The 12,290-nt window shown below is 37.9% G+C and overlaps 1 protein-coding gene and 1 long non-coding RNA gene across 2 annotated transcripts; both read right to left on the bottom strand.

Annotated features, from left to right (window-relative positions):
• Positions 1 to 460: 460 nt before the first annotated feature.
• On the bottom strand, positions 461 to 1,136 carry LOC129110703 (uncharacterized). The gene is made up of 3 exons (XR_008532285.1): positions 1,069 to 1,136; positions 754 to 808; positions 461 to 540 (listed from the first exon to the last, which is right to left on the bottom strand). It is a non-coding gene; the product is annotated as an uncharacterized LOC129110703 (long non-coding RNA).
• Positions 1,137 to 10,095: 8,959 nt separating this feature from the next.
• LOC129089367 (neurturin) lies at positions 10,096 to 11,290 on the bottom strand. The gene is made up of 2 exons (XM_054596782.1): positions 11,008 to 11,290; positions 10,096 to 10,526 (listed from the first exon to the last, which is right to left on the bottom strand). The coding sequence occupies exons 1-2, from the start codon at positions 11,288 to 11,290 to the stop codon at positions 10,096 to 10,098; spliced, it is 714 nt and encodes a 237-aa protein (XP_054452757.1).
• Positions 11,291 to 12,290: the final 1,000 nt, after the last annotated feature.

The following is a 12,290-nucleotide window of genomic DNA, read 5'->3' as shown; positions in this document are numbered from 1 at the left end:
ACTATTTCTGCTATGCGCTATTTAAAAGTAACATCCTATTCCAGGAAGGGAATGTTTTACAAATAAAGTAAAGATTACTTACAGGAATGAATTATGTATTATTATAATGAGTTAGCATGATGTGGATTACAGTATAGCCTCATCTTATAAATAAATTACTCAACAGCCAGATATGGTACCACACCATCACCGGAGTCTGGGGACACTGAACAGAGACAGCAAGAACAAATTATTATGTTTCCACACTTACGGCCTGAAAAGATTTGACTGACGACAACAAAATAAAGCAAAATGCACAGAAAGACAAAAAATAGATGTCATGTATTTCAAAGAATTATTACATTATTAACTGCTTTCTCTGTTGTAAAAAGCTTTATGTATATTTTGAAAAGACTTCTTGTATTTTCTTTCCAATTTATATCCATTTCAGATTGAACTATAACCACAGTGCATTCTTATACTTTGATATTTCTCCTTCCAATTGAAGAGGGATCCTACACGTTCATGGGACCCAAAGGGCACATATTCATTGTGAGTCAGCTGGTTTGTTATTTGATTAAGGGCAAGTTTACTTGGGGATATGCTTCACTACAGCAGAGTCTCAACTATAATGATCAGAGCCTCAGTTTTATGCATCCACTTTAATACATATCAATGGCAAATATTGTTCATTTTCCTCAACTACATTTATTTGAAGATAAAATAAAGGTATTTACTTACAGACGGTATTGAATATATTGTTTTAAAGGATACTGATATGATCTGCGATTAGTCTGGTTCCAGGATTATTACCAACTCAAAGGCTTGTCTGTTAGGACAGAGAAGCAAAGACAGGAGTTGAGTCTTTATTCATAGTATAAGGATAACAAGTGCTATTAATCTATATGTCATAATATCTAATGTCAATATTTATTAATCCAACAAAGGAAATTTCACTTCAAACATGATTACTGTGTAAACTTTAGAATGGACAATAACTGTATCCCTACCGAAACATAAATCAGTACAGCAAATAAATCATAAACTATTAAAGCTGGCATGAATGAATTTAAACCAAAGGAAACTTACATATTACATACACAGATAAACTACTGGAGAGATAAGGAATAGACATGAGGTCAGCCATCTTCTTTGTTTTCAAAAAGGTTTGCCACAGGTGAGCTGGATGCCTTTAATGAGTCTAAGACACAAAACCACCAAACCCAGACCAGCTGCAACATTAATATTATGCTTACAGATTAATGCATCAGTAAGAATAATCCAATATGCTAATACATTTAATATAACAAAGACACAGCCATTGTGCCAGTGCAAGCACAATTTGCTGTTCATACTTCTGTACTTTTACTTGAGCAATATTTCAAATGCAGGTCTTTTATTTGTTTTGTAGTATTCATATTACATTGTAATACAAATACTTTTGTTCAAGTAAAGGACGTCGATATGATTCCTTCACAACCCCCAGTCAGTCTAGAAAAAGCACCTGCGATGTAGTATAGATAACAAAAAACACTATTGATTGTATTATTCTTCAACAAATCATTTGTTATTTTATTTTATTCAATGGATTTTCATTTAAATGGACAGTTCTTTTAATAGATCACCATATTCATCCATCACATTTGAATATGGCCTACAGTAACCCCAATTAAGTTGCAATGTTTTTTTATTGTCATTATTTTGTTATTCCACAAGGGGGAGCTGTCATGTGAAAATAAATCACTAAATACCTAATAATATGCCCTCATACTGCATGATTGATTTAACAATTTCAAAATACTAAAGTGTATAAATCACAGCTCGACAGACGTTTCATCGCTCCGAGTGCTTTGAACATGTTGGAGAGGAAACGGGGAACCGAGCAGATACAGGCAGTTAGGGAACTCTTGTTCAGAGGGTTCATGATGATTTTAATTATAATGACAGTATAAAACTGTAGGTGATATAATTGTGCCGTAAATCTTTTATTGTATGAAGACAGTTGAATCAAAATTCACACTAAAATGATTTCAGCCACATCACACCCTTAGCGTCCTAATAGGTCTGTGTTCTAGCTGTACTGTCAACCATCAGATGGGACAAATAAGAAAGGAGGGGAGGAATAAATCATCAGTCAACCCTGTCACTCCTTTAACTCTCCTATCTGATTCCATTCACACAGCACATGTAAATTACTACTAGGCTAAATAAACAAACCACATTTTGTGGAGTATTTTGTTTTGAAATCATAATTAAAAACAAATGTGTATTCTCAGCTAGCTAATTAGTGTTATTTGTGACACAGCATGCAAGCAGAATAAACAGGGTTTATTTGAATCCTGGATCCAGGTCAACAACATTAAATATAAGCACAGGAAGGATGTGTACACTCAGATCTAATGTAAGCATTCAATAATAAAGTGCATGTGGTGGAACAGGGGGTAGAAGCTGCATGTTGGAGCGAGTAAGTTTAGCTGCAGGATCATTGCTTCCTTGGGCCTTCTAGCTCTACACCATGCCCCACTTTGCCCTCCTCACCCTCTAATCCCCCCATTCCATCAAATCCTGCCACTCCCAATCATTACCCCACCCCAAAACCCCTGTAAAACACTCATGGATACTACAAACACTCACACACCCACCAACACAGAAAAATAAACATCCTAGCATGCACAGACATTTTTATATCTGACTCAAATCAAAAGCATTTTACTTTTTACCCTTCTGGTTGTGCAGTGTTTGAACGGTGGAGCCCTAATATAAAGAAAGGCAAAGAGAAGGGAGTAGGTCAAAAGTTTCAAGGTGTGGAGCATGAAATGATTCACATGGGAACCAATGACATAATAGGAAAAAACACTTAACAACAACATGACCACACAGAGAGAAAGGGATATCCTGAGGCCAGGAAAACTGTGTCAACCCCACTACAAATGTCTCTGCGTACTATCAATGCCATTGTTACTGTTTCTTTAAACAATGTACCCATCTGCTAAATGCGCAAACAGCTCTCCACAATGACAGCTATCAGCAGCATCTCTACAACCACATGGACCATCAAGAAGAGTCAAGTGAGAGTGTTTGCAAAGAGCCAGGACAGCAAAACACAAGAGTCTCTGTTTAGCCAAACGCACGCCATCCTGCTCACAGAATGGCCATCATTCTTTTCATCTGCAGAGATGGTGCAACTCAATATCTATTTGGAGACAACACTGCAAAAGTAAGCAGCCTTTGCTCCGGCAGAACCAACCCCTCAAACTCAAACCACCATTCAGAAAGCTACAGCACTGTAGCAGCACCACCAGCAGCAGCCCTCTGGACCACCAGACTATGTTTAAACACGTTTACACGTCGAGAGTCATTCATCATTTGTCGAAATGGCCATTGAATGGTTCTTTTCTGAAACACAAACTGTATTCATGCAATGTCATCTTTTTCAATCACCAGTTATATAATATCAGTGAATTATTAATGGTTATTTAGGTTTGAAGGTTTTAAATATTCATGGATGCGAAATGCACATGAATTATGAATGAATAAGAGGAGTCAACAGTCCAGCTCTATTATAAAGTGATGCATTCATGACCTCCCATTTTCTCCCTCAAAGCAATCTTGTATAAAAATGTAATGCGCAAATGCCTAATGTAACAATTAGGCATTTGCGCCAAAAGAGAGTTCAGAGTTGTTCAGGAAGAGGAGAAACACCTGCTCGCAGCAGTGGTTGAGTCCTCCAGAGCCACCGCTGAATCCTCCGTCCTGCTAAAGATGTCTGAACTCACCAACATGCTGCAGCTGGACATGGGAGGAGGTTGTAATACTTTGGCATGTTTATTGTAGACCTTGTCAGTGCTGTTATCAATAACAGATGTCTTGTATACACCAACACTATTATCCTCCAACACGCTACAATGTTGACATGAATATTGAGGGTTTTCCTTTAAATCTGCAAACACATATCATTTTTAAGTTTGAGCAGATTAGATAAGGAGATGATAACAGGTGACGTGAGTTACTTTATTCTTGCTAAACAGCTCCTCTGGTCAGTTTAAATCCCTATCTGGCAAAGAGATTCACTTCTTTCGATTTGGAGTTCATTAACTCCCGCTGGCCCAAAGCCATACAGTCATTATCACCCTGTGAAAAATATGTCAGGAAAAAACAAATAGCTGTAATGATTTTTATATTTGAAAATGTCAAACCACAGTCCATGCGTGGTACAAATTCCTCTTGATGAATCACATTTTGTGATCAAAATGGATGCCACATGTTATAATGCACTTTTATTTTCTCGCAAGTGTTGCTTTCATTAACTATTTTTCCTTCCCTTAGGTCCCGCAGTTCTTTGCTGTGGGTGTGTAGACGTTTCGGTCGAAGACCATTTACTGCAGTGGCAACTAGCGGAAATATCTGTTTATATTAGAGATAAAGTGGTTCCCCTTTTATTGCTGTTGTAAACATTTTAAGCATATTTTGTGTGCTCCAAGTATAAAAAAATACCAAGAAATGATGTAAATACAATCTGTTGGGAAATCTTTCTCTTTGCTCTTGTAACTGGAGCAAAAGTCGTCCCTTTTTTGGAAATTCTTGCATATATTGGATTTCATTGCATCCAAATGTTAAAGGGCCTTACTCTTTGATGTGAGGGTCATGTACCGCTGTTATTCCTGTAGTTGGGTTTAGAATAGGAATTGCTCAAAATACAAACTGTTGAAGTAATTTCTCTCCACAGCTGTAGTAAATACAGTAAATCACAGTCCATGAAAACATAAAACATGTGCTCCACTTGGCAAAAAAATAAAGCCCAAAGGGAAAAAGACTATTTTTTCACTCACAAAAATACAACAGTCACCCCCGGCCATCCATCAGCCACATCATTCTGTGTGAACTGCCTCTAATCGACTCTAAACTAGTATAACCCAAGCTGACTTCTGTGTTGCCTCCAAATGCCTGCAGCCATAGTATAAACTCCAAGAGGTGGTGTTGCCTCATTGGAACTGTGCAGGAAGTTGCGAAAGTTGTGTTGACTGTCCTGTTCTCGGATTTTGTTAACAAGCACTTAGTCTTCATGCAAACATAAACCAGGAAGAGCTTAACATTTCCCTCTTGATATAACTGCTACTCAGGAGAAAAAAATAATTGAAGGTAACTTACATCTAAAGTTCAATCCAGTGTCCAGATGTTTAGCATGGGTGGGCCAGAGAGAGCAAACCCTCCTCCAGAAATACTGCGCTTTAGCACCACTACTTTTCACTAGACATTCAGTATACATTCTGCTTCAGAATGCCTGCTCCATGTCAGAGCAGGCATCTGTAGGACCAGCATCTACTTCAAACAAATACTGTTCTTGAATTACCTCTACATGAAAAGCCTATTTCCAAATACTATACTGTATATATTGCTGCAATCACGTGAGAACCCTCTCACTCCACTTTCAATGTGTTTAATGTTCTGACTTGCAAAGTTCCTGCTCAGATACTTAAACACTGTTGTATATTATGAAATATGATTACCAGTGTATCTAAGGAGTTGTCATGAATTGTTGTTAGAGTTTCTGATTAAACCACATCCCCTAAACACGCCTCCTCTGCTGCCTCCCGGTTAATGATATCAGCGAGCACATTTCAATAGCAACAGCAATAACAGAGGTTTTTCACAGAAGACATTTTGACTTTTGACAGGGAAATCACAGGTTTAACTAATATAATAATTAGATTCATTATGCCTTTGTTCCCTTAGGTATCCCAGTGAGCCATGTCACTGAGTCAGTATGAAAAATATCTGGGCCCTGGATCAGACAAGCGAGAGGAATGCAGCTGCAATGAATGCTATCAATTACACAAGTGCTTTACCTGCTATGACATGCCAAATGAGTTTATCCTTGGAAAAAAATCAAAAGTTATGCCCTCATGTCCAAATTCAAGATGTGTTGTGGCTGTTAGCTCCTGCTCTGCTAATTTGTCCCTTAGTGGAGAAATAAGCATTTTCTACAATTCATCTGTATGACGTTTGAATGTCAACACTTAACTTCTTTGTTTTTTGGTCTTGATTCATAATTTCCTACCCTAATCCAAGTGTTTCAGACCTCTAAATATCTTCCCATTGAACTGATTATTTCAGATATTCAAAACAATCTGTTGTTGTACTCAAAGACGACGCTTAAATACTTTTCACTGGTTAGAAAACCCACCAAGACAATCAGAGTTTAGTAGGTGGGACAAAGGTGCCACAGCCTGAAAAAAAGGTGACAGAAATTGGTGCAAAACAATCCCAAACGTATAAATCTGCATATTTCTTTGATTGTCGCACAATCATAACATTACTGCAAGAAACTACCACCATAACTTCTCCCAGTGAGCACCAGACCAGATTTAGACGTCTAAATCTGGTCTAAAACTGGTTGAAATCGGGTCTAAACATCTATAGACCTCTTTTAGACGTCTTTTCAACCGGCTAAAACATGGTTACAACTTCAACATGTCACAAAACACCATTTGGTTGATAATGTGTTCTGTTGTAACGTAAGGCTGTAAGAGAGACGATATTTACATATTATATATATTATAGTATTTATGTAAAGTATTCAACGCATTTAATGTTTCACATAAAAAGTCGGAAATATCGGACTTTATGGACTGTTTGTTGCTAAAAGAAGCTTCTAGGACGTCGTGATCCGCTCATTTTTATACATTACTCTGAAATAAGAAAGTATTAATGTGTTTATGGGCTGTCGCTGTAGCTCATTGATATAAAGTGAGTTTTAGGCCATTTTACATTTAAATACATTACAGAGAGCTAGTGGGGCTGTACACAGTTTAAATGGGGAGTAATTGAGTAAAACAAATGAATGTAAAACATGAAGACGGTCAGAACAACTTATAAACAATATAAAGTATTTTTTGCCAGTGAGCATGTTTCCGTTTAAAAAAACGGCTATGGTCACCGGTGAACAGACTGGTTCAATAGTTAATATGTTTTTATAATTCTTGTTTAATTTACAGACATCTGAAATATGTCAGATCACCTGAAACCGGCTCCTGGAGGCTTTGACAACCACATTTAAAGAAAAAACCGAGATTCTGTTGTGTGCTTTTTTCAATTTCATTGTAGTTGTATGAATAAAAACAAATGAATTGTTGCCTGTGTCAGATGGTCTTATTTGTCCTGTAAACTGTTAATGTGTTACTATGACTAAGTGTTTAATTGCTACATATTTTACTGTGAGCATTTTGAGGTTGAAAAGACGTTTAAAAGATGTTTATGTCTAAAAGACGTCTAAAAGTGGTTCAAAAGTGAAAGTTTAATCAACGTCTATTTGTAGACGTCTATTAGACGTTCACGTTTAGACCATATTTAGACGTGAATTTCAATATTGGCTTTCAACTGAGAAACGTGGATGTGGTTTCATAGTAAGCCTCTAAAATGATGATATAACATTAATAGCACAACGTAGAGGATTACAAATGCACTATTGCAAATCACGTCTAAATGTGTCTAAACGTCTAATAGACGTTGAACAAACTTTCACTTTTGAACCATTTTTAGACGTCTATTAAAAATGCTCACTGGGCTGAGTCAAGTGAAAATAACATTGGCAGGAATAAGGGAAAAGTTGTAAGTCGATTCTTGTGGAAACAGCTAACGTGAACAAGATAAGATTGATTAATAAAGTGGAAATGAAAATGCAACTCAGTTTGATTATCAGGTAGTGATACCTCTGTGTTTATACAAAGGACATAATGTTTTTTGGGTTTTTTTTCAGTGTTATTTCCAATGTTGAACAGGCACAAACAAATCAAATGTACCTCCATTTTATTGGGATGCAGGCAGAAATCCAAGTGGCAGATATCTGAAAATCAAAACTTTATGCATGGCTATGCACAGGGTTAAGTGAGAAAATATTATCATTATTATCAATCTGAAATTAGGTGGGCCTACCATATAAAAGTACAAAAATAGTACATTTGTTGGGGACTATTTTCAGCTGCAGATTAACACACATTTGAGACAAGTAGCTGTCACATAAATCACCTCCCTGCTGTTTGTTCCTGCCAGCCAGAGAGATCAAACTGTCTGGTCAAAAGGCCTGTTGTATAAGCTTATGTCATCACTGCTGTTCAGCACATGGGCTGCTGAGCTGCTGTATAATAGATGGTTTCAGAACCTCACCTAAGTGACCCGCATTATCGAGAAACTCTTTAGCTATTAGCATGACAAAAGGTGCTACATGGTTTATTTGTAATTTGATTGTTAACTTCCCTCACAGGGATCTCTTTATTAAACTAGTTTATCTCATTATTAACGGCATATCACATTTTAAGTGTTTTATCATTTTATTTAAGTATTTATTCATTTTAAAAACGATCTGAGTACAGAATATTTGACACTCAAAAATTGATAGTTTAGGAGAAATGATAGACATCCATACCTCTGAAATTATGTTTATTCAGCAGTCAATATAGAATGTTGGATAAAACATTTTTTGGCACAGTTGCTTAATGATAATAAGCTGTCCCGTTTCTGTGTGATAATCTAAATAAATATGCAAGACCATAATTTACTTCCCAAATAAATACAATATAAACTACAATAAAGATGCACCGCATCCACGTCCCACACTGGACCTCCTCAGGAAAAACAAAACAAAAACATAATTTATTATACTTCAGGCAAACAGTTTCAATGGGTTCAACCAACTAAAGATTGTCAAAGGTGAAAAAGATGCTTCATAATTCACTTAAACAGCTTATTTTCCTATAAAACTCTACCAGGCAATACAACGGGGAGGCATTTGACAGGCCAATAGAAGGCTATGCTGTGGGCTTTTGATCGTAGGTGTTATAGATGGGTGCAAACACATTTCCAGATCTAGACTCTATGTCATAGTTTTCTGTCAACGAGAAAAAACACATGGCACTACACATCACTAAAGCCATTTTTCTCTTTCACACTTGAGCCTGAGATTAGCTAAAAGTGTAAACGCTCATAAATTACAACCAGAGACGGTATTAAATAGGTTATATCACCTGGAACTTGAGAAAGTAGATGTTTATAAAAAGTTTGAGAATTCGTCATGTGTTGAATTGACTCGGTGTGTTTTGGCATATCTTTAAGGAACATAATTCCAGAGGATTATGGGTAATTACAATAATGGGTTATTTGGGAAAAGTATAAAAAGACTCAAAATGAAAATTTCTTTGCATGTGATGAGTTATTCTTTGCAGAGCAGATGGGATCAATTCCCATGTTCTATTACTTAAGTGAGAGAGTATTTATGTGTTTTGAAACAGGCCCTCATTGTTAATCAACACAACATTAATATACATAATAATTAAAGTTGGAGCTATAGAAAAGGATTTTCTTTCCTCGTCAAATTCTTATCATTGACACTTACTCTTTTACCTGTGTAATAACACTGCAATCAGTAACAGCAATACATGCACGGAAACAGGTCATGACCCCTGATAACAACAATTTAACACACCTTTAAGTCAACATACTTTCTGGAGGCAGCTGATCACTAGACATCCATTTAGGTCAATGGTCCAATAGTCTGGCATAACTTAGTAAGTAAACATTGAGTAATTATATATATTTAGTTTAATTTACGGCTTTGAAATCGATTTTTAAGCACTTTCTTTTGCCTGGAAGGTGATATACTGTCACTATTAATATCATGTAAACTACAACAACTGGACTTCCTGAAATGAAATTGCATAAATACGAAGTGTAGTAACAGAAATAGTCTAGTCCCTCACGGCTCATCTATTGCAAGTAGCCTACTACTACTTATATGTAATATCACAAACATAACGTTGCTACATTGTTGTTGCACCACAGTTTACAGTGTTACTAGACAGATAGAAAAGATAACAAAAACGTTTTTCGTATGAACAGTCATTTTCTGATCCATGTGATCCAGCTCCAATTTGCATTGACAGACGCCCAAAACAAGTCAAGTCTGCCTGTCACAAAAAGGCCGCCGTGGAGCAGCCTTAAACATATTCCCATACTTTCCTCTCTTTCTGGAGTTTATATTCCATAGTTTGTCTTTCAACAGCATTCATGTTCAACTCTTCCAACAGAGGCAGAGAGCAGCATGAAGAAGTCCATTTCTCTGGGTCATACACACCCACAGCTCTTCGCTGAGATATTTCGTATCGTGTGATAGCGGCTGTTGTTGTCCAGGAAGGAAAAGTCCTTTTCGAAAGCGTTGGGTCGGCAGCAGGGCCCATTGGCTACCTTGTCCTTGCGACCCTTCTTCTTGAAGCCAGTCCGCATCATGTGCTCCATGGTGATGTCGTAGTTGTGCCGGTGGGCCAAGCATTTGCCACTGCAGTAGCGCAGCATCACTGTCTCGTCGCTCTCGTAGCCGAGACCCAGTTCACTCACAGTCAGCTCCAGCTCCCTCAAAGAGCAGGGCTTAGGCCTCCGGGCTCTTTTAGTCCTTCGGGCCTGGTTTTCACCCAGTCTCTTCCTTCTCTTCCTGTCGAGCAAGGTCTCGACCACATGCTGAAGCTCGCCCTCTGTGAAGCTCTGGAACATCATGGAAACTGGTAGAGACGAAGTAAATAGACAGGTAGGATTATCTGATTTCTGTGTAATTTTATGACAACAAACAGAAGTGATTCACAGAGATAGCACCAGCTGCAGGTTAAGGAAAAGTTGAAACCTGTGCAAACAGCAGAACATGCGTTTATTTGATCTGACACCATGACAGTTACAAACCAGTCTTATCACTATCAGCGATCAAGGGTTAGAATTCCCACAAGCCTTAAGTTGACAAATGGCACTCAATGGGCCGTGTGAAACCAAAACGAACAAACAGGTACATCATCCTCCTGAAGGTTAGAATGGTTCAGAGCCAGTAATCTACGGGGTGCTAATTGACTGAAGGTTACTGTGAGACATTAAAACCCACTCTATAAACAACAAAGTCGGGTACTAAATGTCCTGGCTGAACACTAGGCACCCTTTCAGACGAAACCTTATCTCACACCAGACATGAAGGAAGACAATAACAGTTTATCTTACACTCTGAGAGGAGAGAGTTCATCTCGTCTGCTGAGCGGATTCTCCGATGAGGACCACCCATCTGCCGGGACAACACTGTCGACTCGGCTGTTGATGCTGATGGCTGTGAGGTCTTGGGTGTTGATTGCGAGGATGACGTCGGTCTTGATGAGGATGAAGATGTGTACTGGTATTTCGTCTTAGGTTTGAACTGTCCGATAGTGGCCATGTTTTTAACTAGGAGGATGGACAGGGCTGCGCCACAGAGCATGAAGGCAAAAGTAGCACCTTTCCATAACTTCATCTTAGAACGTGGAGGAGCATTGAAACTCTGTTGGAAGAGGTGAAATAGACAAACGTCAGACATGTTCAAACAGTCACACCTTCAATCATGTGAACAATCTCCTCAACATGTCACATTAAAGCATGGAGAACAATGCTTAAATTGTTATCTTCCATGCCATCACTTTTCTTTGACCTTCCCCTGGATCCACTTCTCTCACCAGGGCTTTTTATTTAACAGTCAGTTTATTTTTTCTGATTCTGCTGTCAGCTCATTTTCACTCTAAGTGGGTTCATGATTCGCAAGGTTGACATCTCCTGCTGACATATAAGAATGCAGTGTTTGTTTAATCGCGGCTGCCTGAAAAGGAGAAAAAATAACTCCAATTTCCTATTTGAACTGAAGACAAGCTGTATTAGATCTGCAACACCTTAAGCCTCTAAACCTTTTAAAAGTTTGTGTATAGCTTTGAAAAATACCTAATCTTCTCTTCATTTCTGAAGAAAAATATGTTTTCTTTGCAGAAGTAAACGTTCCTGAACCAGCCTGTTAGAGAAGGGAAATCCATTCCTTCCTTTACAGGAACCACACCTATTTACAATGCTATGTATGATGAGGCCTGAGTGAACATGTGTTTGTACATCCATTTATCTTATACCGCCCATCCCTTTCAATAGACACTGCACCACAGCAGCCACAAAAACTCAATTTGCAGGAGTTATATCTTATGTTTGCTCCCTTCTTGGTGTCATGCCGCAGGTATTTGAGGAGTTTTACAACCTCACTTCTTTGTATTTTTCATATCATGTCACCAGTGAGCAAAACATTTCCCCAGAGCCGGAAACGGTATACTGGCAGTGACTAACAGCAAATCCAGACCAGCCTCACAAAGTGTTTTGCCAGACTGGATTCTTTAGTGTATATACAGGCTGTGTTTACAATGGGACAAAATGTCACATATCTTTGTGGAGTTTAGCATAGAAACCAAAAATCACAAAAGTTTAGGAATATTTGGTTTTCT

This window comes from Anoplopoma fimbria, chromosome 3 (assembly GCF_027596085.1).
Source record: "Anoplopoma fimbria isolate UVic2021 breed Golden Eagle Sablefish chromosome 3, Afim_UVic_2022, whole genome shotgun sequence".
NCBI lineage: Eukaryota > Metazoa > Chordata > Actinopteri > Perciformes > Anoplopomatidae > Anoplopoma > Anoplopoma fimbria.
Note: the sequence above shows the minus strand (reverse complement) of the source record. Positions and strands in the feature narration are given on the sequence as shown.